The sequence below is a fragment of the Capsella rubella genome, unplaced genomic scaffold (genome assembly GCF_000375325.1).
Source record: "Capsella rubella cultivar Monte Gargano unplaced genomic scaffold, Caprub1_0 scaffold_1, whole genome shotgun sequence".
NCBI classification, from domain to species: Eukaryota; Viridiplantae; Streptophyta; class Magnoliopsida; order Brassicales; family Brassicaceae; genus Capsella; species Capsella rubella.
Genome location: NW_006238923.1, coordinates 10411133 through 10437697, shown reverse-complemented (window position 1 = coordinate 10437697; position 26565 = coordinate 10411133). Strand labels below are relative to the sequence as shown.

General features: G+C 34.0%; 6 protein-coding genes across 8 annotated transcripts; 3 read left to right on the top strand and 3 right to left on the bottom strand.

Moving 5' to 3' along the window:
- Nucleotides 1–2416: 2416 nt before the first annotated feature.
- On the top strand, nucleotides 2417–4449 carry LOC17900147 (putative tyrosine-protein phosphatase auxilin). The gene is made up of 5 exons (XM_006307284.2): nucleotides 2417–2958; nucleotides 3066–3648; nucleotides 3740–3829; nucleotides 3913–4092; nucleotides 4184–4449. The coding sequence occupies exons 1-5, from the start codon at nucleotides 2477–2479 to the stop codon at nucleotides 4226–4228; spliced, it is 1380 nt and encodes a 459-aa protein (XP_006307346.2). The 5' UTR covers nucleotides 2417–2476; the 3' UTR covers nucleotides 4229–4449.
- A 306-nt stretch (nucleotides 4450–4755) lies between these two features.
- Nucleotides 4756–8808, bottom strand: LOC17898874 (CBL-interacting serine/threonine-protein kinase 23). 2 transcript variants are annotated; one of them, XM_006306305.2, is made up of 15 exons: nucleotides 8189–8808; nucleotides 8028–8090; nucleotides 7688–7759; nucleotides 7490–7597; nucleotides 7315–7395; nucleotides 7125–7178; nucleotides 6902–7027; nucleotides 6642–6731; nucleotides 6411–6530; nucleotides 6208–6333; nucleotides 5852–5968; nucleotides 5702–5758; nucleotides 5532–5606; nucleotides 5321–5399; nucleotides 4756–5217 (listed from the first exon to the last, which is right to left on the bottom strand). In XM_006306305.2, exons 1-15 carry the CDS (start codon nucleotides 8414–8416, stop codon nucleotides 5159–5161), a joined length of 1455 nt encoding a protein of 484 aa, XP_006306367.1. In that variant the 5' UTR covers nucleotides 8417–8808; the 3' UTR covers nucleotides 4756–5158. The 2 variants fall into 2 exon arrangements, with proteins under 2 accessions (XP_006306367.1, XP_023644779.1); XM_023789011.1 differs by having other exon boundaries at nucleotides 4756–5211.
- A 4413-nt stretch (nucleotides 8809–13221) lies between these two features.
- On the bottom strand, nucleotides 13222–13901 carry LOC17900249. Its single transcript, XM_006304269.2, has one exon. It carries the CDS (start codon nucleotides 13830–13832, stop codon nucleotides 13545–13547), a length of 288 nt encoding a protein of 95 aa, XP_006304331.1. The 5' UTR covers nucleotides 13833–13901; the 3' UTR covers nucleotides 13222–13544.
- A 2558-nt stretch (nucleotides 13902–16459) lies between these two features.
- Nucleotides 16460–16999, top strand: LOC17900763. The gene has a single exon (XM_006303417.2). It carries the CDS (start codon nucleotides 16569–16571, stop codon nucleotides 16815–16817), a length of 249 nt encoding a protein of 82 aa, XP_006303479.1. The 5' UTR covers nucleotides 16460–16568; the 3' UTR covers nucleotides 16818–16999.
- Nucleotides 17000–17485: 486 nt separating this feature from the next.
- LOC17899231 (proline-, glutamic acid- and leucine-rich protein 1) lies at nucleotides 17486–22497 on the top strand. Of its 2 annotated transcripts, none has more exons than XM_006306715.2 (13): nucleotides 17486–17833; nucleotides 17954–18070; nucleotides 18157–18221; nucleotides 18663–18768; nucleotides 19161–19232; nucleotides 19449–19508; nucleotides 19613–19742; nucleotides 19822–20006; nucleotides 20271–20455; nucleotides 20760–20887; nucleotides 20982–21259; nucleotides 21388–21631; nucleotides 21721–22497. In XM_006306715.2, the coding sequence occupies exons 1-13, from the start codon at nucleotides 17567–17569 to the stop codon at nucleotides 22362–22364; spliced, it is 2481 nt and encodes an 826-aa protein (XP_006306777.1). In that variant the 5' UTR covers nucleotides 17486–17566; the 3' UTR covers nucleotides 22365–22497. The 2 variants fall into 2 exon arrangements, with proteins under 2 accessions (XP_006306777.1, XP_023632941.1); XM_023777173.1 differs by having other exon boundaries at nucleotides 17756–17833; nucleotides 17958–18070.
- Nucleotides 22498–22812: 315 nt separating this feature from the next.
- Nucleotides 22813–24648, bottom strand: LOC17898719 (elongation factor 1-delta 1). Its single transcript, XM_006303275.2, has 7 exons — nucleotides 24554–24648; nucleotides 24134–24241; nucleotides 23846–23962; nucleotides 23652–23745; nucleotides 23444–23564; nucleotides 23083–23358; nucleotides 22813–22982 (listed from the first exon to the last, which is right to left on the bottom strand). Coding segments are annotated over exons 2-7 (693 nt in total). The 5' UTR covers nucleotides 24217–24241; nucleotides 24554–24648; the 3' UTR covers nucleotides 22813–22980.
- Between the last annotated feature and the right edge of the window lie 1917 nt (nucleotides 24649–26565).

The window sequence follows — 26565 nt, the reverse complement described above, 5'->3', positions numbered from 1 at the left end:
TTTGCCTTTGTTATTAATTTAATAAAAATGATCTAAGCTCGAATCTTAAGGGAGCAAATCCCAGAAGAAATGATTGCTTTTGTATCTGGTTTTATATAGTATATAGTATTTTTTTTAGAAAGAAGATAAAGTTGTCCCCCTTGAAGACCACCTGATCTGCATTTTTTACCTGTAATGTTTCCTGTTCAATGGTTTTGAATCTTGATACATGTTCTAAACTAGTATATGTTTATCACTTTGCTTGTTCCTTGCAAAAATGGCAACTAAAAAAAAACTGCATGGTCTTTTTCGGAAAAGTGGTTTCAATTAAAAATCTTGTTTTCTCAGTTTTTAATTATTAGCCAAAATGGAAAGATCTTTTACAACAGCCAAAATGTGTGATCCATTGAAGTAAATTGAGCTTAAGATCATGCTTAGGGGATGATTATTGAACATTAATAGAATTGATAACCAAGATAATTTATATGATGAAAATGCCAAAACACAATTGCTTACAAAATAACATAATATAAAACAACCACTTTTTTATAATGTGATGATAAATTAATGATCTGTCCATTCGAGGGCATCATATATATATATATATAAATTAAACTTGTATTAACGAAGAAGTTTGTTTTCTATGTAATTAGTATTGGGAATAATGGAATATGATAAGCATGTGTTGGAAAGTAAGAAGAGTATTGGCTTTTTGGTGGGGAAGAATGTTTTATTGACATCAAATGATAGCATGCATTGTCCCCTCCAAAGGGTATGTGTCATTCCTTCACCCACTTATTTTATTTTTATTTTTCATTTTATATACATTCATGTAAATGTTTTTAATAATCCTTCCCCTAACATTATATGAATATCTATAGGAAGTGACTCTAATTATATATCAATTTATTGGTTTACATTTTCTATATCGTATTGATGACTTGTCAAAAAAAAAACAAATGTGATCTTAGTCATCACTCATCAATAGTATTCAACAATATGAGTTTAACAATGGTTTTTACTACAAGAAGTTTTATACAATCATATTGTTCTTTAGACATGTTACACACTTACACTATCTATTACCAAGTGTACTATAAGTGGGGTGTTTGTTTCTTCGTCAAATATGATTTGTTTTAAACACATATTTATTGTTTTTGGTATTCTGACATCTACTATATCATGTTTTACATGCATTTAAATAAATTAAAAAGCATAATGTTTTAGTTCTTATTGAATAATTCTATAGAACAATAGTATCTTTGTTTTAACGAAACATATAAAAAAAAAAGCTAACCGGAGAGATAATATATAAATGAATCAAAGTCTAAATACTTTTGATCTTGTAAGAAAAGTATATAATTTTCAGTTTGGAAATACACAACAAACGGGAGACATGTTGGAATGTTTTTCACTTTTCACAAATGCAAAAAATGACATCGGATTTTATAAATATCATAGTTAGATATTTTATGAGGTAGGGCCTAAACTTGATAAATCCATTGTAAATTATTTGAAAAAATTAGATATACTTTTTATAATCTAAATAGATGAGATTTGTTGTGTTTTGGTTTTACACTCCACTAGGAACCACTATCACCCAAAGATAACTGAAAACTTAATGAATAATACATTTTTTTTTTTGAAGAAAATTATATTTTTATAGAGGAGAGAAAAATAATAATGATACAGCAAAAGGTCGGAAACCATTAAATCATGTCTTCTGAGTAGAGTAGGGACTCCCAAGTGGTAACATGCTATTTGGTGACAACAAAAAAAAGAAAGAAAGAAAAAAAGAAAAAAGAAGAAGTCAAAATCTGTTATTACATACATGGTTTTTTAAGAATTTGCCTCGAGTTTAGAAGACATAAACATATACTTGTGCAAGTCCAAAAACAAATATCAATACCAAGATAATTAATTTATTAGTATATAATAAAATGGGATGCAAAAGAATCACATATGTAGAAGAAGGTGATTCAGTAGTGAAACCTTTTCATGAAATATATAACCAAAGCAAAGCCTTTTTAAGAAATATGTGTGCGTGTGCATAGACTTAGAGTAAATCGTTTTATATATTTTTAGTATTGTTTTGCGATTCATCAAAATGAAGATATTGGTAATGAGCTACAATTATGATCCTTATATAAAAGAAAACGAATCACAATTATGATTTATGATAGATAATTATATGTTTGGATAAAATCATTAAATGCGTAGTATGTGTAATGTGTCGTACGCAATACTAATCCACAAAGTACACTAAAATTAAAAAAAAATTAATTGAAGGAAAAAAAATAAGAGTTGAAAACGAATTAAATCCACCCATGATAAAAATAATACTAATAATTAAAATTAAATCTTCTATTTTAGTTTTCGTTGCTTACTATAAATACACATGTACGTTAGTGTACATTATTACACAACACAACACACTCTCTTCTTTACTTCTTTTTTTTTCTTACAACTCTCGGTTACCGGAGTTTCACCGGCGGAGATGGACGAATCGTGGCGTATGAAGATGGGTTTAAGCGTTGATCCGTTCTTCTCCATCGCTCGTAAATCTATGGACGCTCGGATCGACGCCGAAGATTTCGCTGATGTTTTCGGTGGTCCGCCGCGAAGCCTCCTCACCCGAAAATTCTCCGGCGACTTCTCTCGTTCTGATTGTTTCTACGACGAGATTTTCCGACCGCCGGGGAGTTTCTCCGGTGGCGGATCCCTTTCTTCTTCTAAATCTCACGGCAGAAACTTACCGGCGTTCAGGATTCCCTCAGGCGGAGAAGGGTTCTACGACGGTGTGTTCGGCAGCCGCGGCGGATCGGCCAAGGAGGGATTAAAGAAACAGAGCTCAATGGCCAAATCGAGATCTAATTCTTCATCGGTGCTCTCTTCCGAAGAGCTCAGTCCTCACTATCCTCCACCGGCGGCAACTTCCGGTGACGACGCCGGATTCTCTTCTTTCACTTCTAGACTCAGGTGAGTGGACTTTTACTATTTTATCCTCCACATCATTGCTGGTTCATTCACAATTCTTGAGGACAGTTTCGTAGTTTTAAACATGCTCTGTTTTTTTTGTTCCTTAGACCGTTAAACGTCCCTTCAAGAAGTCATAAACGAGAATCAAAGAAACAGAGCTTTCCGGCGTTTCCAACATCCAAAGATTCATTCTCCGGCCAAAACAACACACCGGAAAAAGCAGATTTTTACTACAGAAAACCGCATTTCAGCGGATCCAGGAGAGCCTCGCCGGAGACAATTAGCTTAGATCCTAATTCCTTCACAAGAATGGATGATTACGGACCAAGCTCCCCTGCATCTTCCCCTGTTTCTTCCTTCATCTGCGAAGAAGAAGAAGTAGTCAACACTGATGCAAAACAGAGAACGAACAGAGACTGTAAAGTCGAAGAGGTAGTAGTAGAAGATGAAGAAGAAGAAGAAGAAGAAGAAGACGAAGAAGAGGAAGAGATGAGCTCTTACGTGATTGAGATAAACTCAGATCGATTCGATCGTTACAGAGAAGGAGGAGGAGGGAACTCGGATTCAAACGACATGGATGAAGCAATAGCTTGGGCGAAAGAGAGATCACAAAGACCAGAAACAAAGCAAACAGAAGAAGACGTGATCGATTCAAGAAGAAGTGAAGAAGAACCCAAATCAGAAGAAGAGGTTAGTGTCATTGTCATCGACATTTTCCCGGGAAAATGAAAGAATGAACTTTTCTCAAGAAACTGATGAGACAAAATGAATGATAATGCAGATGGAGATGGAGATGAAAGATGAAGAGATAAGAATCTGGTTAACCGGAAAAGAGACAAACATTAGACTTCTCCTCTCAACGTTACATCATGTAAGTGTAATCAGAGTCTGAATTGGTTTTAATTTCGTCTCGTACAAGTAAACCGGTTACTAAACCGGTTTTTTTTATTACAGGTTCTTTGGTCAAATAGCAATTGGCACGCCATTCCTTTAGCAAACCTTAGAGATGGATCACAAGTGAAGAAAGCTTATCAAAAAGCTCGGCTATGTTTACATCCAGATAAGCTACAACAAAGAGGAGGAGCTTCACCGATTCAGAAATCTGTCGCGAGTAGAGTTTTCGCCATTCTTCAGGTACTAAAACCGAATCGAAAAATCGACATTCAAGCTTCGGGTTTTTAGTGTTCTTGTCACTAACTCTTAGCTGCCATTTGGGAAATTGTAGGAAGCATGGGCTGTGTACGTAACAAACGAAGGGCTCTCGAGCTAAACCCGAATCCGCAAACATTTATTCTTTCGGTTTATTTGAAACTGGTGGTCTTCACTCTTCAGAATCTGTTTATCATGTAAGAAGAATAAGAGCAAAGGAAATAAATAAAAAGGAAAGGCAAAGTTTGGTTTCTTTGTTGTAAATGTCATATGAACATTCCCATGTGTTACTTTTCTATCGTCCATTGTCAATGTTCTTCTATACAAAAAAAAAAACAACAACTTACGTTCGAGTATTACTTTAAGAACACATTAATGCATAATTCGAAGTCATCGAACTGAAGTTTTATTTCTTGATAGAAGATAGTCAGATACAGAGCTACAACTATAGTAAGACTAAAAAAATCACGATGAACCATCAAATATCGAAAACTTGTTGATCTTGTGATATCAGATAGGAAAATAACAAAATCTGTTTTTTAAACTTTACATTCATTTTTGTGTAAGAGCTATAAAACATTAATTAGGATTAGCATATAATCTTTGCATTGATTTCTTAATGGTTTGGGGATTAAAAATTTACAAAGGTTCACACACAAGAGATTTTTCTTTTTTACATTTGCAGACAGAATCAATTTGACTTTCACTGTACAAATATCCAAAGTGAAAACCGATAGGGAACAAATGGCAAATCGATTCTCAAATTAACAAATCTGTAAAGCTTTTACTTTCCGGTTTATCGGATTCAAGCTAAGATACTCGCAACACGCAAGCTATTCACAACATGCCATGGAATCAAACAAATTTAAATATCAATAATCCCCAATATAGTTTCAAACTGCTTTGCTTCACTTCTTTACGCTTTCTTTGTATAACAGCCAGCATACGCTGTTTACTTTCTTTTGTATAACTTCAAAACCACTCGCAACCCCCACCCACCACTATAGTACTTTAAAAACGAACAAAATCTATATTAGAAAAAGTAAACAGCTTATGCTGGCTGTTTCGCAGCTATCTCGTTAGCCATGGCACCATTAGTACCACCTGAAACTTGAAGAAACAGAACAGGATTTGTGTTTAGATGTTTCGCTTGTTTCTCCTTTCTAGGCTTACATAACAAATAGATTATTCAAGGCAGATACTTCATACTTACCATCGGTTCCTTCCTCTTTCTCTTCGTCGATGGTTTTCCAAACAATGTCCTTGAGTCCCGTTGTAAGGTTCTTGTAAAACTAAAAGAAGAGCACGAAAGGAGGCAAAAGGTCAAGATTCAAACAACAATTACTAGAACACCATTTGACAAGCAAAAAAAGCACAAGCTCGTGTTTGATAGAACCATTTCAGTCTTAATAAGCCTTGCATACCTTGTGGAATTCCAAGGTGTCACCCCCTGATTTTCGCATTTCAACCATGTAAAGAGATGGAGCAACTTGAAAAACCTGAAGGTAGATATGTTAATTAGGTTAAAATTAGGTTCATTCAACACTGGGCGACACCATACAAAGGTTGATAACTGGTTATTGTGAAAGCTAACCTCAGTGGCAACTGCCAACTGCCCCTTGCGGCCTGATTTCTCTCCTGTCAGCTTCATCTGAAGGAGTTGAGAAATGGTAAAGGGGTCAAATCAGAAGCAACAAACCAATACAACTCCACAGCACGGGTAAATATATAACAGTATTCTAACCTTGTAATTATTTGTCTTGACATCAAACCCCATAGGTGCTGCCGCAGCCTCAATTTTTGTAACTATCTCATTAGCCGAAGATTTGGAAGTAAATCGAGTTTTCCGTTTCACAAGCCCCTGAAATCATAGATGTTTAGTAATCAGAATGACGACTTTATCAAACTAAGTATGGGCTTCCAAAGAAGTATTGGTCACTAAAGTTTCTGGCAAAAATCTACTTCTTATTAGGTTCTGGCAAAAATCTACTTCTTATTAGGTTCTGACCAAACCCGCAAAAAGATAGTTGAAAATCGTCAACAAAATAACAGCATTGAGGGCTGAAATTGAAGGACCAGTTACTTTTCAGAATTCTGTACCATTTGTTTTTCGAAAAGTGAACCGAGATTGAGACCCTGGGATGTTGAGATGAGCTCAAAAGCATTCATAGTTACTGGTGTTTTGGTTCCTTCTTCTCGCCTCTCCACAACAAGATTCTTAGATTCCTATTAACAAACAGTAACAAACTGAGCAATCATCCAGGAAAAAGTACAGAAAACAACCAAAAGGACATAAGCCTTACCCCTGAATCATCAAAGATTGCATCAACATCATCAAGACTGACATCAGCATTCTCAAATTTAGGTGCTTTATACCCTTTTTTGAACCACTCATTTTCAATGACCTCAGCAAATGTAATCCTCTGCCCAATACAAAGAAACAGTGTAAAGCCTTCAAATTTACTCAATCCAATAGAAGCCTTTGCCTCATCAAAGGAAATCCCCTCTAATATAATAGGGTAAGAAAAATATACTGTTGCTGGACTGGGATCCAAAATTCTTTTGATTAACTTCTTAGCACTTGCAGAAAACCAGGGAGGGCAGGTAAACTCTGCTTTGAAAATCTGTAATCATGAAGAAGGAAGACTCAGGTGGCATTTTATGCTATATACGCAGAGGACCCATACAACCAAATGACACCTTCTAGAAATGCAAACCTTGAAGTCTTTCTGATAGCATGCAAAATGAATATGTATGAAAAGAAAAGCAAAAGAAGAAGAACAAAGCGTTATACCTTTTTATATAAAGAGGTCAGGTTAGAATCTTCGAAAGGTAAATAACCAGCCATTAAGACAAAGAGAATTACTCCACAAGACCACAAATCAGCCTTCGCTCCATCATAACCTTTGTTATTGATTACCTAGAGAGAAAATATAGAAGGTTACAAAGACTAGAAAATAATAGACTACCAGCTTCAAAACAACTGTGTGTCAGTTTTCAGTAGCATTCGATGATACCTCCGGAGCAACATAATTGGGTGTTCCGCATGTTGTGTGAAGTAACCCATCCTCCTAGAGAAGAAGGGTCACAAAATCAGCTTTTGATAACTCAAAACTTTTTCCTCAGGGCCATAATAGCTGAATTATCAAACTATGATATTTACAACAATGAAATAATAAAAAAAGGAATCAATATATTGATGCTCACTCGAACTTGCTGAGGTAGAGCGCTCAATCCAAAGTCAGACACTTTCAAAGCACCACTAGCATCCAGAAGCAAATTTTCTGGCTGCAACATGATTTTGAACACATCAAATTTCTATTCCGATGCCACTTCATTCATAAGAACCCTACGCAAGAGATCACGGAGTAAGATTCCTAACCTTAAGGTCTCTATGATAAACTCCTCTGCTATGACAATAATCAACCGCATTAATAAGCTGTTGGAAGTACTTCCTCGCCTCATCTTCCTTCAACCTCCCATTGCTTGACTAATACATTACAATTTTGAAGAATCAAGATCTTTGTTCCACATAGTATTCAGAAGAAGAAGAAAAACACATCTTTCAATGAAAGCTTACAATTTTATCGAAAAGCTCCCCACCAGTCACGAATTCCAAAACGAAATAGATCTTACTTTTGCTAGCCATCACCTGAATAAGAAGAAGAAGAAGAAGAAGAAGAGAATCAATCGGTAACTACAAAGATACCAAAAGAAAAATATAGAATAATCTCAATCCGTAATATTATAAATAAATATGATTAGCCAGGGACCACAAATATGTTCCATAACTTCAGAAAAAATCTCAGATTATTGCAGAAGAATCTAAGAACAAGAACAACTTTGAATATAAGCTCTTAAGAGTCTCCTTCAATACATGAAATCAAATGGGTAAAGAAGAAGAAAATTAAGAATCAAACCTCAAACATACGGATCACATTTGGGTGCTTGATCAATTTCATTGTTGAAATCTCACGTTTGATCTACAAAAAAAAAAAAAAAAGCAAAATCCAAAATGTTATATCACAGCAGCGTAAACCCGAAAAGAAAGAGAAGAAGGAGATATGTATACAAGTAGTACCTGAGCGATCATCTTATTTTTGGTAACTTTGTCTTTATCAATAACCTTAATGGCAACATTATCACCATTCTCAACATTTCTAGCGAATTTGACCTTAGCGAAGGTTCCTTCACCCAAAGTTCTCCCAAGCTCATACTTACCAACTCGTGTCCTACCACCTGAAGAACCATTACCAGAAGGCGTCGATCGAGAAGGAGTCGATCGTGAAGGTGTTGTTCGAGAAGCCATCTCAATCTCAATCTCAATCTCAATCTCGTACGCTTCTATAGATATAGATATATATAAAAATTAGAGATCTCTATTGAATCTTCTTCAGGAGGAGAACCTCTTCTTCTTGCATGGCTGCCATACTTGGGATTTGGCAACGCTCATCGTGAGATCTGAATAAAACCCTCAACGACCCGGAGACCCCAAAACTTCAAAAAAAAAAAAAAAAAATCGGGAATTTCAACTCTCGTGTGCGGAGACAATTCAAATAGGACGAAGAAGACGAAGACGAAGATCCATCAAAAGACGAAGATTTTCAAAATTTTGTAGTGATGATTTTGTTTGTTCAGTACTCACGGTGAAAAATTGTTCAATTAGAGTTTTTTTTTTTTTTTTTTGGGTGAAAATCGCAAATTTCGGCTACAAAGGAAAAATCGAAACCGGTTTTGAGAAAACAGCGAGAGAGAGATCTATGGGTGGAATAGAATTTAAAGTAAATAAAAAAAGAAATTAGTACTAAATTAATTTACTTTGATTACTTTATGATTTAATCATTATAATTGTTTAATTAAGTAAATGGATTAATTAAAAATTTCTGTTTAGGGATTATACGAGGAAGGTTATATCTATGGCTTCTTTCGTCTGACGTATTCTACAGTAGTTACATTTGAATATATATTTTTAGGCTTACGTAGAGTTTATTTATTTATATAATATAAGATGTTAAAAAATATGGGTAAGAATAATTCCAATGTAATAAAAACCGTTACTAAAGTAAAGCGTTTTTTTTCTTCTTCTTGGTAATACATTGATTTATTTTATTTTTTGTAACGTTTGTAATATGTGATTTGAATTTTTGGTGCCTTTACTTGCGATGAATATTTTCTATATTTATTTGGTATGAACACAATATTATAAGGTTACTTTGGGTCAAATGTGTACAGACAAGTATTTGACGTTTGTTGACTAAATTTATGAGGTTTTATATGTTTATTAAAATGTTGTATTAAGAAATTTTTTTCTTTCTCATGTTCAAATCAAACCTTTTCTGATTAGTGAGATACATCTTGAAATCTTCCCAGATAGAAAATTAGCAAGATAAGAGTTTGGTTGTCTTGTGTTTTTCTGTTTTGGAAAAACTTTTACAGGTTTCTGTTCGGAATTGGTTTTGCGTTAAGTTTTGATTACTTCGATCAACTTGACAATGGCCGTAACGCAGAGTCTATCAATGCTAGCAGTGGTTCTCATGTTTTCGGTAGCAAACTTCCATATCTGATTTCTAGTTTTGGTTTGCAATTAGTTTTTTTTTTTTCTCTTATAGATTTGTGGATCCGTTGTAGGTACAAAACCATAAGTCTATTATTAAAAAAAAAAAAATGAGAACTTTTGTCTGAATAATTTGATAATTTTTTAAAAAACTAAGTGTTACACAAAATACAAAAAAAGGAAGGTAGGTTATGGCTTTATAAATTAATAAAAACTTCAGAGATGAAGCCTTAAAATCAGAATGTTACCTTGGTAGTGCTAAAATCATGTAGTAAATCCTCATGTAATCAAAATTTATATTGTCTTCATTATCCAATTTTTTTTCGTTACAGTTTTTTTATCAACATAGATTCATTATACAGATTTAAATCCGTAATATACAAAAATACTAATATATGCTACTAGGATTAGTTAACTGGTCATTTTGTTATGAATATGACCCTTTAAAATCAAAATTTTATATACAGTTTTTTGGTTATTTAATTGTTGTTGTCATTTGATTGAACATCATTAAAATGTTTTGAAATGAACTTTAAAAAACACTAAACCAAGAAAAGAAGCTTCTATACCACTTATCCAATTAGCTTCCAGCATTTTATCCAATATTATCTGATTATACTTCAAGATTCCAAACATATGCTTATAAGAAATTAAGAGGATCTTTAATTTTATTAACTCGCTAATAAATTATACTCCTATCAATTAGTTTTGAATTGTCCAATTCAACTTTTGATGTTATGGAAAAGCCATTAGCAATATCAAAGAGCCACGTGCCCTTTTCAAGACTATAAATGGTTCACAAAGGGGCATTGATATATACAAACCTTTAAACAATGCATTATTACGAACCACTTAACAATTAATATTCGATGGTTTGATTGATCAACTGTTTCGAATCTTCTATCTAGATGATGTGCTTGTGGTTTGGTTCTATATTTTATAAAGTATGGTATTGTTATTGATCTACTCTGGATTTTGCATTCATGGTTTATATATATGTTTTTCAAAAAGGTTAGTTATACAAATATATAGTTATCAACCTAAATAGTTATATATATATATATATATATATATATATATATATATATAGTAAAAACAAAACTAAATAGTTATACGTACTTGTTTAAGTTGTCAACCCAGATAGTTTAGTTTCTTCTGATGTTATAATGCTCATCAATGACAAGAAGAAATGTAACATAATATTATATAATAAGAGAATAAATCATTGATGGGCAAATGTAGATCCATGAACTTGCCACGTTTTCTAGAAAGCTTTGACTTTAAAATTATAACCTATATACCCATGAATGATGCCATACTCTTACAAAAAAAAAAGAAGGTTATATATCCAATTCATATTCATACTGGTCTAGTCGTTTAATATATATTTATATTTATCTAAAAATTTATAAACTATATTCTACTAGAATTGTAACAACTGGTCGATCATTTGTAGATGCATCCATAAGCTTTGTTTGATGCTTTAATAAGTTGAAAAATAATTAGCTCTTTTTTCTTTGTAAACCTAGAAATAGTTCAGATTTTTTTTCCAAGTTATGAAATAAATAGCAAGCATTAGTTGTGTGACTTTCCTATTAAGAAACGTATGTTATCTGTCAGTTCATTAATATTATATTTGACCAAGGAAATAAAATTATATACCGTCGATCCACGAGTCCGTGTTTGATTTTTGATATATCGATGGATGATGATGATGACCGCAAATAAAAAAGAAAGATGAAAAAACTAAATTAACGGAACTTAACCGAAACAAATCATGTTCGAGTGTCTGTTGGAGCCGACCAAGACGTTGTTTTTTTCTTTCTATTTTTCCCCTTAATTAAAATGAATTATTACTAATTTGCAGAGATTATGGGAGAATAAAACAACCATTTACAGTGATTTTACTGAAGCTCTTTCTGACATAGCTAGTAACGTACATATATAGACACCAACCAAATTGAATTCAATTCTATTAGAATAATGCATTGTGCATGCATGAGAGTGGAACCCGAAACTCATAGTATGGAATTGTACACGCTTATCTAAGATGATTTGCCTCGCATATGATTCGTTACCTTGGAAAAACGATTTCATTTCTATGTCATTGATGAGCTTCTCGTTTTGGATTTTCCTTAATAGTTTTACATTTCATATATTACTCTTCTTACAAGTATAATTTACAAAAACCAAATATTTTATTTTTCATTCCATATATTATATGATACTCGTTGTACTATACTGTATATATACACGATTCTCGACTATAATTCGTTACTACATAAATTTAATTAGGTTTCTAAAGTTGTTTAACAACCCATTATATTACTCTGATTTTGCTTGCTAATATTTTTTTTTTTTGAGGTCCAAAGAGTTGAATTTTTGTAATGTTATCCAAAGGGATGCATTAACCTTGAATTAAAATTTTATTTACGTTAATAACGTTTATAACATAAGAATCGTGACGTACGTGTACAAAACTAACATTCAAATTTCTAATTTTGAAATAGACGGCTTTTGTGTTTTTTTTCTTCAAATTTGAAGTTTCTATATAACATAACAAAAGGTCCGTTGAAGAGAATCTCTACAAATACCCCATCATTTTAGAAACCCTAAATCCCTCTATGTAATTTCGAAAACTTTCTGTAGAATCCGGCGGTCAGGACGTTCTCTCAATTTTTCCCTCTTTGCAAGTATTAAAACAAATCCAACTACTAAAATTAAATTAAAATTAATTAAAGATGATAGAATGCTCAAAAACCTATTCCGTATGGGAGTTTTTTGTTTTGTTTATTTTAATAGACTCATAAAAAATCGAGCTGACTCAACTCAACTCGCAAGCTAACAGGGCATTTTGACACCGCCAAGATGATTTGATAGTCTCGTTTTGTATTCACAAGTGACTGAAAAATAAAATATAAACATTATATTAATTTGTAAAAAGAAAAAGATTGATTTGTAATTTATATATTGTCAGCTTTGTTTCCCCTTTGCCATCCGTTTGATACACCAAATCATATATACACCGAGTTTTAGTACCTGAAACAAAATTTTATTACAGTTGTGTTATTTCAACTGGCAATTTGTAATATCATCATGGTATTTATTGGCAATGTTTTTGTATTAATAATACTCGAGCAAATGAATATAAATTTTAGATTTAATATTGCAAAGAAAAGTATTGTTTAACACAAACTGAACCGGACCGTGATATGAAAACAAACGGTCCACGAAAAGGGAGAGAACGTAAAGCTTAATTATGTTTAGAAACGAAGTGAAAGCAAAATTGGTCTAAGTCTAAGTGGACATAAAAAAATGTTTCTCTAATTAAACCGTGGAAGAAAAATTATCATATTTTTAAAAAAATGACCTATTGATTTTGAGTAAATTATATATTCTCAAGAAGGGTTTGTCTAGCCACCATTCATTTAGTAATAATACCATATGTTTCAATCCACCATTTTAACCATTTTATTCACTTGCTTGTAAAGATTGAACCATTCACAAATTCAGTTGATACGGTCACAAGTCAAAGATTGTAGAAGGTTTTACCAAGTCAATGAAGATGTTCAATATCCTAAATTATTGATATTTTGGGATCATTTCATTATAATAGAAAAAAACAATAGATTGAAAACGACATCCAACAGAGTCCCTTCCACATTATATTGATTACAACAATACTAATGAATCGGGTCAACCCGACTCGGTCTTCACGATGCTGATCCGGCTTTGATAGGGAAAAAAACTCCGATCATCCAAATCGCCGGAACTCACCGGGACATCAAACTCCACACACACACACACACACTTCGGATCATTATAACAAACATTTGCATGATGCATATATATACAGATACTTAATTTACATCTGAAAATTGGTTTAGTTCTTGAAAACCGGAAAAGAACTCCGGTTCTCTGTAACCGGTAACGTTTTTAGACCGGAACTGGAAGAAGAAGAAGAAGAAGCTGAAGAAACAGAGGAGGGATAAGGAGGAGAAGCAAAGGGTGAGGAGATGATCTTCGAAGAAAATATGGAATCTGCAGTGCCAACTTCTCTTTCTTCCTCCTTGATCGTGTCAAGTACCTTCGCCGTCCTCCTCCGCATCACCGTGACGAATTGTGGTGGTGCAACCTCCGTTATGAATCTCGCTAGTCTTGAGCTCGCCATGATCTTGAAATTTAAAGATTAGATCAGATTGGTGATATGATGATTGATGATGAGATAAGATGATGGACTTGGTTTGAAGAGATGGTTTTATAGTAAGTCATGACACGTATCATGTCTTGCATTGTTTTTAAATGACTTTTTTTATGATAAAATTATTTTAAAGTCACTTTTTTAACGATTGTATTTCCTATGGTGGATACTCGTCGGAGAGTAGATAATTTTGTAGTTTTTTTTTTTTCCATTTCTTATTGTAATTTTGAAAAGGACCTTAACTTCATCAAAATCGAAACACGTGTTAAAGAGTAAAATAATGTACAAAATAAATTATATGGTTATACACTTATCCTTCTACTTATATCAGGTTTGACCCCAAAAAAAAAAAAAAAGAGGTTATACTTGTATCAGAAATTCACGAAAATTGATGAATAAAACGTTTTGACGGGAAAACTTGATACTTTAATGGTTACATTACACTTAATAATATGGTTTGCAAAAGAACCGTTCTGATCATTAGCAATTAGCATAGCAATTGGGAAGATATTTTGGTTGGAGACAATGTTTGGAAAGTGGTTGTTCTAGAAAAGATTATTAAACACTCTAATTTTGTTTCGTGTGAGTTCGATATGTCGACAGTACATGATAAACTTTAAAGTTATAAAGCAAAAACTGATGTGAGTAATTTAGCGGTTAGTGCCGCCCACTTGCTTTTGGTATTAAATTACATATAGCCGTCTCTATTTCCCTAACTTTAGTGTGACCAAAAGGCAAGTTTCGTTATCACTCATATTCTCAATCTGTCTAGAAAAGAAAAGAAAAGAAAAAGAGAAGAGAAGAGAGTACTTACATCAAATAAAGTGCAAAAGATATAAAGTACTAGTGATGAAATAGGAAAAAATTGTTCACAAAGTGGTGTTTTCACCAACCATGCATACCAAGTGGAGTTTAGTGTTAACCATAGCTACAATGCCACTCACAAGTTATAGTAGATATGGCACTACAAAAATTTTGTATTCAATGTTGTTTTCTGACATCAGTAATTACGTTGAGTTTTTCTATTTTTTGTATTCGTTTGGTTGTAGTTTGATCACCCATTCACCCTCTAAACATTGTTAAATCCTAAATACGGTGTTAACCTGTAGACTAGGGCATCAAGAATCAAAGTGCACAAAAGTCATAACAATTTGGTTTCCACACTTGGATTTTTCACTAACTAGCCAAACTTCATTATTGTTTATTTTTACAAGTATATATCAACTTAGGACCACCCTACCCTATAAAGAAAGTTACAAATTGTGTTTATCTTGTGATGCATATTATTACCACATTTATCATACCGTCTAAAATTGATTCATACAGAGACGGATCTCTATATGCAGTAAGTACAAAATCGACTTTTATAAAATCATGAAAGACGTACAAAAAAGGGAAATGTAATAGGATATGGTGGGTCACATATCTACCACGCGTAACACCCTGAAGATCTGTTCGGATTACTCCATATCTAATTATCTGATATGTACTTGACCATAACGTAGTATATAATTTGGTAATATACCTATTTGTGGACTTATCTCAATATATACTGCAGTGAAGGCCAAAAAGGCGTCACTGTTATAGACAGACCTCTCTCATGTTTGCCGTCAGAAACACGGCACAATATCCACCGGCAAAAGAAAAAAGAGAGTTTTCGAACTTTTTGCCATTAATGTTTGCCCTAGTCGAGACAAAGGTTTTGCAGAAAACACCAAACTTCTTCTTTATATTTTCTATATTTGGAGGATCGATCCCTTCCCCACGTAATATAATTCCGAAAAGGATATTGATAGCTTAAAAAGAGCACATTTCTTGTAATATTATAGCCATCGGCCTCTTATACAATTTCACGCGGTTGCTTCGATAATTAGACCGTAAGCATGACGAATATATACAAACATATGATAATGAACGTTAAGTCAAGAGAATCAGAGTAAGAGAGATGAACACATGAGACTATGTGAGGAATATGCATGTTAGAGCTTGGAACACAAAGAAGCGAGAGATGTATATGTCGTGGGAACTCGTTTAATTTGATAATTTACGAGTTGTTTTGTGGGAGCAATGTTTTGGGGTTTGGGGTATCTAAATCTTTGTGAAAAAATGAATTGTTTCGGATTCCTTATTATTTCTATTCATATACAAATCAGTTGCACATAAACATACATTTTTACATATATTATGATATATATGTATGAGATAGGGCAACGTACACATCGTTGTTTAAATCATAAAAGGTCATGTTAAAAACCGATCGAAGAGACAAATGTACGTAAACAACTTGCACCAGTAATGTCTTCTTATCTCGAATCGAATATAAGACTATCGCTATTTAGAAATATCGTTATTTGGCTTTTGTATATTTTGAGAGTAAGAAGAAGCAAGACGCTAGCTCAATACTGAAAATTCATTCTTGGGTGTATGTCCAAAACATGCATTTAATTCATAAAGTTCTTTAGTGCTGTCTTTTTTCTTTGGTCCTTAGCACTGAACGTCCAAAATTTTATTTTGGTGTAAAGCCTAAAAGTGAATTTATTTTAGGGATGAGGGCAGTCTCGTCTAGGTAATTCCTATATAAACAGAGGAACCCCATCTCCCAATTCAACAACATCACAACAACCAAAATAAAAGCAAAAGATTCACTAGTTCTAGCTCCTAACACTTTAGTTCAGCCTAAAAGAAACACAAAACTCTTTTGTCAAAATGGTTGATACTCAAAACACCCTTTTCGTCTTCCGACCAGACCATCAGGCTCTCGCACCTCAACCTCTGACTCCTTTCTCTGCCGTGACTGCGCACCGTGCCTCAGCCATAAGACGTTGCCGCCTCATGATCTCTGCCAAAACTCTTGAAATGATCCTCGAGGAAGAGATAGCGCCAGAAGAAGATCATCCAAGCGTTGCCATTGCCATGGATTCTCTTCTGGTGTGTCCAGCGACCTCTTGTTTCTAGGACATCAAGAAACAAGTCTTTTTCTGTTTTACAAATAGCTACAAGTGCCCTTGATGATCTTCACCACAAATATTGTGTTTTTTCTTGTCAAAGATAAGTTAGTGATGTATTTACATCACTATTGTCATCTATGGCAAGTGTTTTGTTTTTCAGTAGTCAAGTTCAAGTTTTTTTTTTCTTTTATAGTTTCCACAGATAATTATTAAATCTTGTGAAACTGTTGTTTGAAAATATGTTCTTATTGGTTTCGCAACCCAAAGAACATGTTTTTTTTTGTTGTTGTTGAATAAGAATTTACTTCTGTCATATTTCTTATGCAAAAGATTTGGTATTAGTTTGCACAATTTGGCTGTTTAAACCACCAAAAATATATGTATATTGAATTTTCCAAACCAAATTTATAATCTTGATTTTTGGTTAATTATGTACAAAATGTAAAATTTGATATAAAACTTAAAAGAAAAATTATATTTTGAGGCTTAACTCATTTTATTTCTTGGAGTAATTAATAATTACTAATTATGTAAAGGCACACCCGGTTAAATACAAGACAAATACATTCGGTTTAGTAAACCTCCCAAATTACCGGTACAATCTGATTGAAGCGAGCCCGATTCGTTTAAACCTCAAAATCTCGAATCCTCTCCTCTCTAACCTGTTCCGTCGGTCCGATTCAGTTCTAAAACCCTAATCGTACAAAAACCCTTCTCTCTCTTCATCCCCGTCTGAATCTATCTCTCACTGCTTCAATGGCGTCTTTTGATCGTTTCGAAGACATGTGCGACTTAAGATTGAAACCTAAGATTCTCAGAAACCTTCTCTCCGAGTATGTTCCAAACGAGAAGCAGCCTTTGACCAACTTCCTATCACTCTCCAAGGTTGTATCTAACATCGCCACTCACAAGCTCTTATCTGAGTCTCCTCTAGCTTCAGTTGACCAGAAGCATCAAGCTTTATCGAAATCAGCTGTTGATGATTGGGTTGATAGGTTATTAGCTTTGGTTTCTTCAGATATGGTACGAATCTGTCTTCAATTGTGTTTTTTTCGATTACCCTACTCTGGAATCAAGTAACTGTATGTGAAAGTTCTCAACTTTGGTGCTAATCTGTGTGAATTGTTGTTGTTGTTGTTGTAGCCAGATAAATGCTGGGTGGGTATTTGTTTGATGGGAGTAACTTGTCAAGAATGCAGCTCAGAACGTTTCATTAGTTCATACTCTGTTTGGTTTAACAGTTTATTATCACATCTTAAGGTATGTAACAGCTCCTATGATGAGGTGTGTTCCATTTTCTTCTATTTACTCTTGAAAGTTAAAGTTTTGTTTTTGTTTTCAAACAGAATCCAGCAAGTTCTAGAATTGTCCGAGTGGCTTCATGTACCTCAATATCTGATCTCCTTACTAGGTCTGTAAATATTTGGATTTGTTATACTTGCTTCTTTCTTCTGCTATTTGTTTCTATAATTTTCTCTGTTTCATGTTTGGTACAAAGCCTGCCGTTGTTTACTTTGAGAATCTATGTTATCAGACTGATTTGCTTTAGAGTTTAGACAACTACTGATGGTGTTCTCGCAGAGTCTGTAATTTTAGCTGATCTATCTATCTTCTTTTACTTCTATTGGTAAATGTTCTATATATGTTTTGTCCTCAAGAAAATGCTTAGTTTTTTTTCCTCAAAATATATGAAGAGACTTCTCATATTGCATTGCATTGTACATGATTATTCAGTTTTATAGTTGTTTCTTTGTGTTCTACCGTTTCCTTGGGTTTGCTTTTCAAGCTTTTTGTAACGAGGAACTTTTGAAAATCTTATACTTTTGTTTCTTTCCTTTTTAAACTGATACAGGCTGTCTAGATTTTCGAATACAAAGAAAGATGCAGCTTCACACGCTGCGAAAGTAATCCTACCTATCATTAAATTATTGGAAGAAGATTCTTCAGAAGCATTATGGGTAGGTGTCACATATAAGAAGGCCTTAAGTTTTTCTCTTAATTTAGTTAGTAACTTAGTATGCTCTTTCTATGCTGCCCTATGTATTTGATTTTTTTTCTTTTCCATAATGCTCTTAAAGCCAACCTGGAAATGTAAAAGTAAGAGCAGTCAGCTTCATTCCTATGATAATTGTTTTGTGCCAAGACTGTTCAACCACTTAAATGTAGATGTTTAACATGTAGAGCTATGCATCAATTCCTCTGTTTGAATCCTGTGTAGCAGAATCATAACCTACTAGAACTGCTGAGTGCTATAAGAATTTAGGGAAGTATCTTATTTTGGCAACGATTATTCCACTCTTGTCATTGCTAGAATCTTCAATTTGAATTTTTGATTTTGTTCGATGTGCAGGAAGGCATTGTCCATCTGCTAAGTACAATTGTAATCTTGTTTCCTGCTTCCTTCCTCAGTAATTATGACAAGGTCAGCTCTCTTCGCTTAAAATGTATTTTTTTGTTTGTCTAGTTTCCCGAATTTATTAATAGTAGTATTTTGATAGCTACATGTCAACAGCTCGTAGTCTAATGAATACACACACACACATATGACTTTCTTATACAAAATTTTCCATCCCAATGGTACTACATTATCATAATCATGTTACCAATATGAGTTTATTTGAAATGCTATTCCTTGCAGGTTGAAGACGCTATTGCCTCCAAAATATTTTCTGCCAAAACCAGTTCTAATATGTTAAAGGTATTCGTCTTTTTTTATATCCTCTGTTTCATATTGTCCATCAAGGCACCAACTTAGCAAAGATATATTAACATGCACTTCTTTCCTTCTATCTCAACTTTCAGAAATTTGCCCACTTTTTAGCATTGCTCCCCAAAGCTAAAGGAACCGAGGGCAGCTGGTCCTTGATGATGCAAAAGTTACTGATATCTATCAACGTACATTTAAATAATTTTTTCCAAGGTTTAGAAGAAGGTAATTTGTTCATTTCTATGTTTGTTTGTTTGTGTGTGGCTATAGTTTTCCTGATAGAACACGGTGACATGTGTTGCAGAAACAAAAGGAACAAAAGCAATCCAAAGATTGACTCCTCCTGGAAAAGACTCTCCTTTGCCCTTGGGAGGTCAAAATGGGGGTTTGGATGATGCAGCGTGGAACTCTGAACAATTGATTGTATCCAGAGTTTCTGCACTCATGTTAAGCAGCTCAACGATGTTAACTAGCTTGTACAAATCCAAGGTAGTGCAATATCGTTTTTGGATTGGATTATTTGTGTTAGCCTTTTCGTACTTGGTCGTAAATAGATAGGGTGGCAACTCAGGTTTCTAGATTAAGCATCATTGTTAAAGCATCAAGTTAAGCATGTCCCTGCTTATGTCATGTCCAAATTTTCGATTGCCGCTCAGCAGACTTCTTTCGTTTCTCTTGATATGTGCTACTACGTAACCCAAACATACCATTTACTTCTAATAGATCCTGATATTCTTTTTTTTTAACCTTCAGATCGATATTCCCGTTGGCTCATTATTATCCCTTGTTGAGCGAGTGCTAGCGGTGAACGGCTCTCTACCTCGAGCCATGTCACCCTTCATGACAGGGATCCAGCAAGAATTGGTTTGTGCAGAACTTCCAACTTTGCATTCGTCTGCTCTGGAACTCTTGCGTGCTACTATAAAGAGTATCCGCAGGTAACTGGTCTCCTTTAATTCTCGCTACTAGCAGAAACTGTAATTTCCATTTAACCTGGATTGTTACCTTCACTGGCGAAAACTATAAAATATTTACATGTAAGACACATTAAAGATTATATTTTGAACTAAAACCTGACCTTAATTTCATTGACACTGATAATTAAGGAGTCATTCCTTCGGTAATTTATGTCTTGGCTGATAATAGTTTCGCGCTTTCTCGTTTTTCCGAATAATAGTTTGTTACTACATCTTCCTGTGTCGTAGGAAGTTAACAACAATCCTCTTATTAATCATTTTGCAGCCAACTTCTACCATATGCTGCATCTGTGGTGAGACTTGTTAGTAATTACTTCAGGAAATGTTCATTGCCAGAATTGAGGATAAAGCTCTACTCAATCACTACAACCTTGCTCAAATCCATGGGTATAGGTAAGTTTACATTATCTTGCCTTTGCTTGTATTTTCATTTCTCAGGTTGATGATGACAATAAAATCACTTCTGCTAACATATTTCTCTGACCAGGAATGGCAATGCAACTGGCACAGGATGTTGTCACTAATGCCTCTGCGGATCTTGACCCAAGAAGTGTTGAAGGATTTGATGCGGTATCTAGCAAAAACATGTCGCTTACTAATGGAGCTGTTCCTCAGGCTTGCAGTAAAAAAAGGAAGCATTCAACTAATTCAGGAGTTGAGGCAGATAATTCTGCTTTTGAAGTGAGAGTTCCTCACAATCACTCGAGTAGCCCAATTACATTGAAGATTGCATCTCTTGAGGCACTGGAAACTCTTCTGACCATTGTAAGCTCTTTTAACTTATTGCTACTATTATTTGCTTTTCATAGACACTATTGAACACTTAGTTGGAAGTTAATAGTTATTACAAGTTGATAAGTTAATCACATATTTTTATTTCTTTTATGTTTCAGGGTGGTGCATTTGGATCAGATAGCTGGAGAGAACGTGTTGATAATCTTCTGATGACCACAGCAACAAATGCTTGTGAAGGAAGATGGGCCAATTCTGAAACTTATCATTTTTTCCCCAATAAGTCGACTACAGATCTGGTTGAGTTTCAGCTTGCAGCACTCCGTGCCTTTTTGGCATCTCTCGTTTCTCCATCACGAGTACGGCCTGCATTTTTAGCTGAAGGGCTTGAGCTTTTCCGAACAGGTGAATAAGATTTTTGGCATAAATTTAACTAATCTTAAAAAACCAGAAACGGAAAGTATTTGATGCGTATATCGGTGCCCTTTGAACAGGTAAACTTCAGGCTGGAATGAAAGTTGCCGGATTCTGTGCTCAAGCTCTCATGTCCCTTGAAGTTGTCATACATCCGAGGGCTCTTCCACTTGATGGTCTCCCATCACTTAGCAACTGGTTTCCAGGAAGCAATTCCCTTGCAAGCCAACAACACAACAATCCTAATCTGAATAATTTGAATGGTATTGCTCATGATGGCGATGATCTATGCAACAGATGGCTGGCAAAGGCGGATGTTCCTTCTAACAATGCAATTCAGAAAACCTTAGAGACGACTTTACCTTCCCAAGAGACCAAAAGATTGAAACTTGGGAATGATTTAACTACTGTCGCATCTCTGAGTGTCGAAGATCATACTGATATGGTCGCATCAGAGAATGTTCAACAAGGTGATGTGCCTGTGAAGGTTTCCGAGGAATCTCTAGGACAGGTTTCAGACAAAGATGCTATGGCCCCTCAAGACGGTTATCAAGTAGTGAGTGGGACTCAGAAGGGAGAGGATATAGCGGTTACGGATGATCTGATGGAGGAAGCACCAATTGGTAAGAAGATAGAGTCCTTAAGTGAATCTGATGATGATTCTATTCCTAGTATTAAGGAAACTGATTTTGATCCGTCCTCTGATTCTGATATTGAATCTTAGTGCAAAACAGAGAAATCTGTCTTAGAAGCTCTTTGTTTCTTAAGTTAAAGTTTTGATCATAATTATAACTCCCCTACTGTAATGTTTCAAATTTTCAAAGAGTTTATTTATTTCTAAGCTTTTTTCGTGCAAATGAATAGTTCACTAGTTTCCAACTTTACATGATAGAAGCCGCTTTTTTTACCAAAATCGTAACCACTGTAGAAAAACTAATACTCTTAGAAAGTCTTTACATATAGCTAAGAGTCTACTGTAAACTAGTCAAGCTAATGTCTTAAAGAAACAATAAACCTAAGAATATCATAATGATAAAATTTCATCAGCTTGAATTCCTCACATTGTAACTCAGACAATCACTACATCGTAACTATATATTTCAATAGCGTCATATCATTGATCCAATGATTAAGAGAAAATTGCTAAGGATTAACTAAGGAAATAGTCAAAGTAAAACAGGAAGCAGCGGATTGTCATTCTTCATTAAATATCATCAAATCGAATCAGAGTTGGCAAAAGCCATATAAAGTCAAAACAACAATGTAAAGAAACTCGAGAAACTGGATATAGAAGAAACAGCAGCCAGAGTAAACACAGTACCTCATAGCCTTCTCCATCTTCCTGCATAATGATTCAATCCAACATACAAAGTTACACACTGCATTATATTGTAAATGGTGACAGTTGCTAAAGAGTTGAGAGCATATTGATGGAAACTTACATATCTTGTTGAAGGCAACAATGTCACAGCTCTGGACGTATTCATTTATGGGTTCAACAGTGAGTTGCTCTTCGATCATGGTGTCAATAGAGACAAGGTCATCGACAATGGTGCACATAATCTGCAACTTCTTGATACCATAACCAACTGGGACAAGCTTTGATGCTCCCCAAAACAATCCTTCCATCTGAATAGATCTAACAGCTTCCTCTAGCTTCTTCATGTCGGTCTCATCATCCCACGGCTTGATATCAATCAAAACTGATGACTTTCCAGCTGATTGAAGGAAAAAACACAATGAGAATCCAAAAGACAACTTCTCATCATAAGCTACAAGTGCAGAACAGAAGCCCAAACTTACATTCCTTCTTCTTTGTAGATGCCTTCACAGAAGCTGCTCTGTCTTCAGCAGCTTTCTTTTCCTCTTCAGTCTCTTCCCCGAAAAGGTCAACATCATCATCATCTTCATCAGCCGCAGCATCCTACAAAAATACACATTTATATGAATCTACGCAATGCAACAACTTTAACAGAGCATTATGAGTAACCAAAGAAACAATCACGAATACCTTAGAATCAGCTGCAGGGGGAGTAGCAACAGCCTCTTCTGTGATTGGGGCTGATCCCTCAACAATGACACCACTTCCTTCAGCAGAGACACCGCTGTAAATAAGAGTTTAACTAAACAACATTAGATTAATCCAAACAGGGAACAACTGAATCAACAAGTAAACAAAACACAATAGAAGGCAATGAAACTTACGAGATCCTCAAGAGGGCATCAATGTGGTTGTACCACCTAGACGCGTTCACATGCTGAGAGGTTGGGGGCTTTGCAAGAGCTGCAAAGACAGTGATATCATCCTTTGAAGCCTGGTACCTATTAAACAACACAAAGGAAAATAATTATAACTTCTATTGTTTGGAAAAGGCACAGACATAGGATCTAATCTACAAGAGACGTCCACAACTTAGCTTAGAGCACCACAAAATAAAAGACAGAAAGGTTTTAATAAAACTTCTTAGCACTTTTGGTGCTCAATGAACTTACCCAGTGATGTAACTGCGAGTGAGAAGATGCTCATCGAGCTTCTTTAATCCAGCATCAGAGTTAAGGTTGGGGAAGGCCGCCATTATTTCTGAAGCTTGAACCTTTTCACTGATATAAAGCAGAACAGAACAGATCAACTACTGAAAAACCCCAACAACTCAGCAAAAGCGAAACACTTTCGATTGCTACAAAACATTGGTTCACTAAGACATTACTTAAAATAACGAAAAAGACAATACAAGGCTTACCGATCTAGAGTTCCTAATCAAAGGTGATCAACAGTATATGTTCTGCTAAGTGTCTAAAATGTGAATTTTCAATCAAATAATATTACACCTATGGATACCTTCAGATCGAAACAAGCCTAATGGTAGCTGTGAGAACAATTGATCTAAAGAGGGAAATCGAAGAAAAACAAACCTGAGCTAAAAGATGCAGACTTAGAGAAGATGAAGAGCGAAGGAGGCAGAGGAGGAAGACACAAGAATTCATAGGAAACTTATGTAACCCTCTCTAGGTTTTTCTGTAGTGGGCCTGTTTTTGGGCCTAATTAATTCCTTATTTAGGCGTTTTCCTTTTCCCTTGGTGGGTTTTACACAAAAATTAGGGAACCGGTTAAGATCAATTTGATAGAGCATCAACAAGAATATGTTGACTTAATGATTTCATCTCTCTATGAATGAAAATATAGAAGCTAATGATGCTTAAATGAATTTTTTTTTTTCAGTTAGAAATAAATTAGCATTGCGATTAATAAGATAATTTAGAATCATTTAGGGAAAGATTAGATGAGTAATGTACCTTACAAAAATTTCATCAGTTTTACTCTTTCACTATTTCTATTTTAAGTTTGTCATTTACTAACAAAAGAATAGATTGAATTGATTTTGAAAATGATAGGTCACCAAACATACAAATTATCTAATTTGTTGATATAGTTCAAAGAATAATTATGGCGTAGCTAATCGCTCAAGTTATTAAACTTAATACTCTTTTCTTAAGTTTGAGATGAGACTAGTTGTTGGATGTTGCAAGCTCACAACGCAAAGAAATATATATAGTAAGGTTTTCATATTTCGAAACAAACACTACTTTTACATTTTTCTATTAGTTATATAACTGTTAATTCAATAATAAGTAGTGTTTGTTAAATTATAACTAATAATAAATTCTTAAATTGTAAAAAAGTTGTGAATGTGTCATGTTCGTTAAGTATGCACGCCATTACAAAAAAATTCTTAAATTTTTGTTACAATCATTTGCGAAAAAAGAAAGAAAAAGGTGGAATAAATTAGCATGCATGTGCTCCATCAGGACGAATGTAGGGATATCAAACCAACGTACGAATGTAATCATTCTTCTATGAACGAACTTTTTCTTTTATCTATGGGAAATTTAGCTTCCCTTTAAGAACAAAAAAAAAAATTAATCTACAAACAAAAATAAACTATAGTGCTGATGAATCATATTAGAATATATTTACAAAATATATACATAAATAAGATTAGTCAATAGAGGTAATTGCCAAAATTTAAAATGAAAGAAGAAAAAGATTTAAAAAAAAAAAAAAAAGATAAGTCCAAATTCACGAGTTGGAACACTATCCATAATTTGACTAAAACCATAGACAATTCAGTTCAATCTCAGAATTTCCTAGTTCTTATGTGTTACATATATAAAAATGACCAAATGACAATGATCTTTGACCAAAGTTTGGTAGTGACAATTAAATTAGGTATATACCTAAATTATTAACTTGTTTCCATCACATGAGTAGAACTTAGTAAAATATTTAACAGAAAAAGGGAAAAAAAATTGAACTTAATTAGTACTATTAACTTGATAATTCTTACTTCAAATTTATCTTATTAGTATTCAGTACCATAAGATAAATAGTCTCCATAGACACAGTTTGGAGAAGATTATGGAAGATCATGAATAAAATTATAAAACAATAAATATTTTAACTAATATTGCCGCAATAAACAAGAGTGTGAAATCCAATTTTCTATTTTGTAAAAGGTTAAAATCAAATTTTGTATTTGTAAAGTTCAATCAAATCAAACATTGCGCCTAATTAAATGATGAAAAATAAACAATCCAATCATATATGTGCGCCTAATTTTTTTTTTTAAACATAGTTTAGACTTTAGAGTTGAAATTTCATTCCATATCAGAAAGAAATTTCTAAAATAATAATATCCATAATTTGAAACTACATAGGTCAAAGAGACACAAAATATTAAATAACTTTATTTATTATTAAAAGAATAAATTAATATATTTAAAAACTTTTTGCCAGTTTTAGGGATGGAGATGGTCTTACATGTAACGTATGTAGTCAATGTACATATACTTGTGTAATTAATGTTGTCATAACTTTTGTAACTAATGTTGTAATAAAAAAATTTCTGTTAATATAAGAGAGTAAA

Excerpts from the sequence above, each read along its gene's own strand:
- LOC17900147 (XM_006307284.2), top strand. The coding sequence starts at position 2,477 with ATGGACGAATCGTGGCGTATGAAGATGGGTTTAAGCGTTGATCCGTTC. Across the intron at positions 3,649-3,739 it reads AACCCAAATCAGAAGAAGAG|ATGGAGATGGAGATGAAAGA; the intron begins GTTAGTGTCATT and ends ATGATAATGCAG. Across the intron at positions 4,093-4,183 it reads GAGTTTTCGCCATTCTTCAG|GAAGCATGGGCTGTGTACGT; the intron begins GTACTAAAACCG and ends GGGAAATTGTAG.
- LOC17898874 (XM_006306305.2), bottom strand. The coding sequence starts at position 8,416 with ATGGCTTCTCGAACAACACCTTCACGATCGACTCCTTCTCGATCGACG. Across the intron at positions 5,969-6,207 it reads CACTTTTCGAAAAACAAATG|GGGCTTGTGAAACGGAAAAC; the intron begins GTACAGAATTCT and ends CTATGATTTCAG. Across the intron at positions 5,607-5,701 it reads AGTTGGCAGTTGCCACTGAG|GTTTTTCAAGTTGCTCCATC; the intron begins GTTAGCTTTCAC and ends ATCTACCTTCAG.
- LOC17900249 (XM_006304269.2), bottom strand. The coding sequence starts at position 13,832 with ATGGCGAGCTCAAGACTAGCGAGATTCATAACGGAGGTTGCACCACCA.
- LOC17900763 (XM_006303417.2), top strand. The coding sequence starts at position 16,569 with ATGGTTGATACTCAAAACACCCTTTTCGTCTTCCGACCAGACCATCAG.
- LOC17899231 (XM_006306715.2), top strand. The coding sequence starts at position 17,567 with ATGGCGTCTTTTGATCGTTTCGAAGACATGTGCGACTTAAGATTGAAA. Across the intron at positions 21,260-21,387 it reads TGGAAACTCTTCTGACCATT|GGTGGTGCATTTGGATCAGA; the intron begins GTAAGCTCTTTT and ends TTTATGTTTCAG. Across the intron at positions 21,632-21,720 it reads GCTTGAGCTTTTCCGAACAG|GTAAACTTCAGGCTGGAATG; the intron begins GTGAATAAGATT and ends CCCTTTGAACAG.
- LOC17898719 (XM_006303275.2), bottom strand. The coding sequence starts at position 24,216 with ATGGCGGCCTTCCCCAACCTTAACTCTGATGCTGGATTAAAGAAGCTC. Across the intron at positions 23,746-23,845 it reads GATGCCCTCTTGAGGATCTC|CGGTGTCTCTGCTGAAGGAA; the intron begins GTAAGTTTCATT and ends TCTTATTTACAG. Across the intron at positions 23,359-23,443 it reads ATCTACAAAGAAGAAGGAAT|CTGGAAAGTCATCAGTTTTG; the intron begins GTAAGTTTGGGC and ends TCCTTCAATCAG.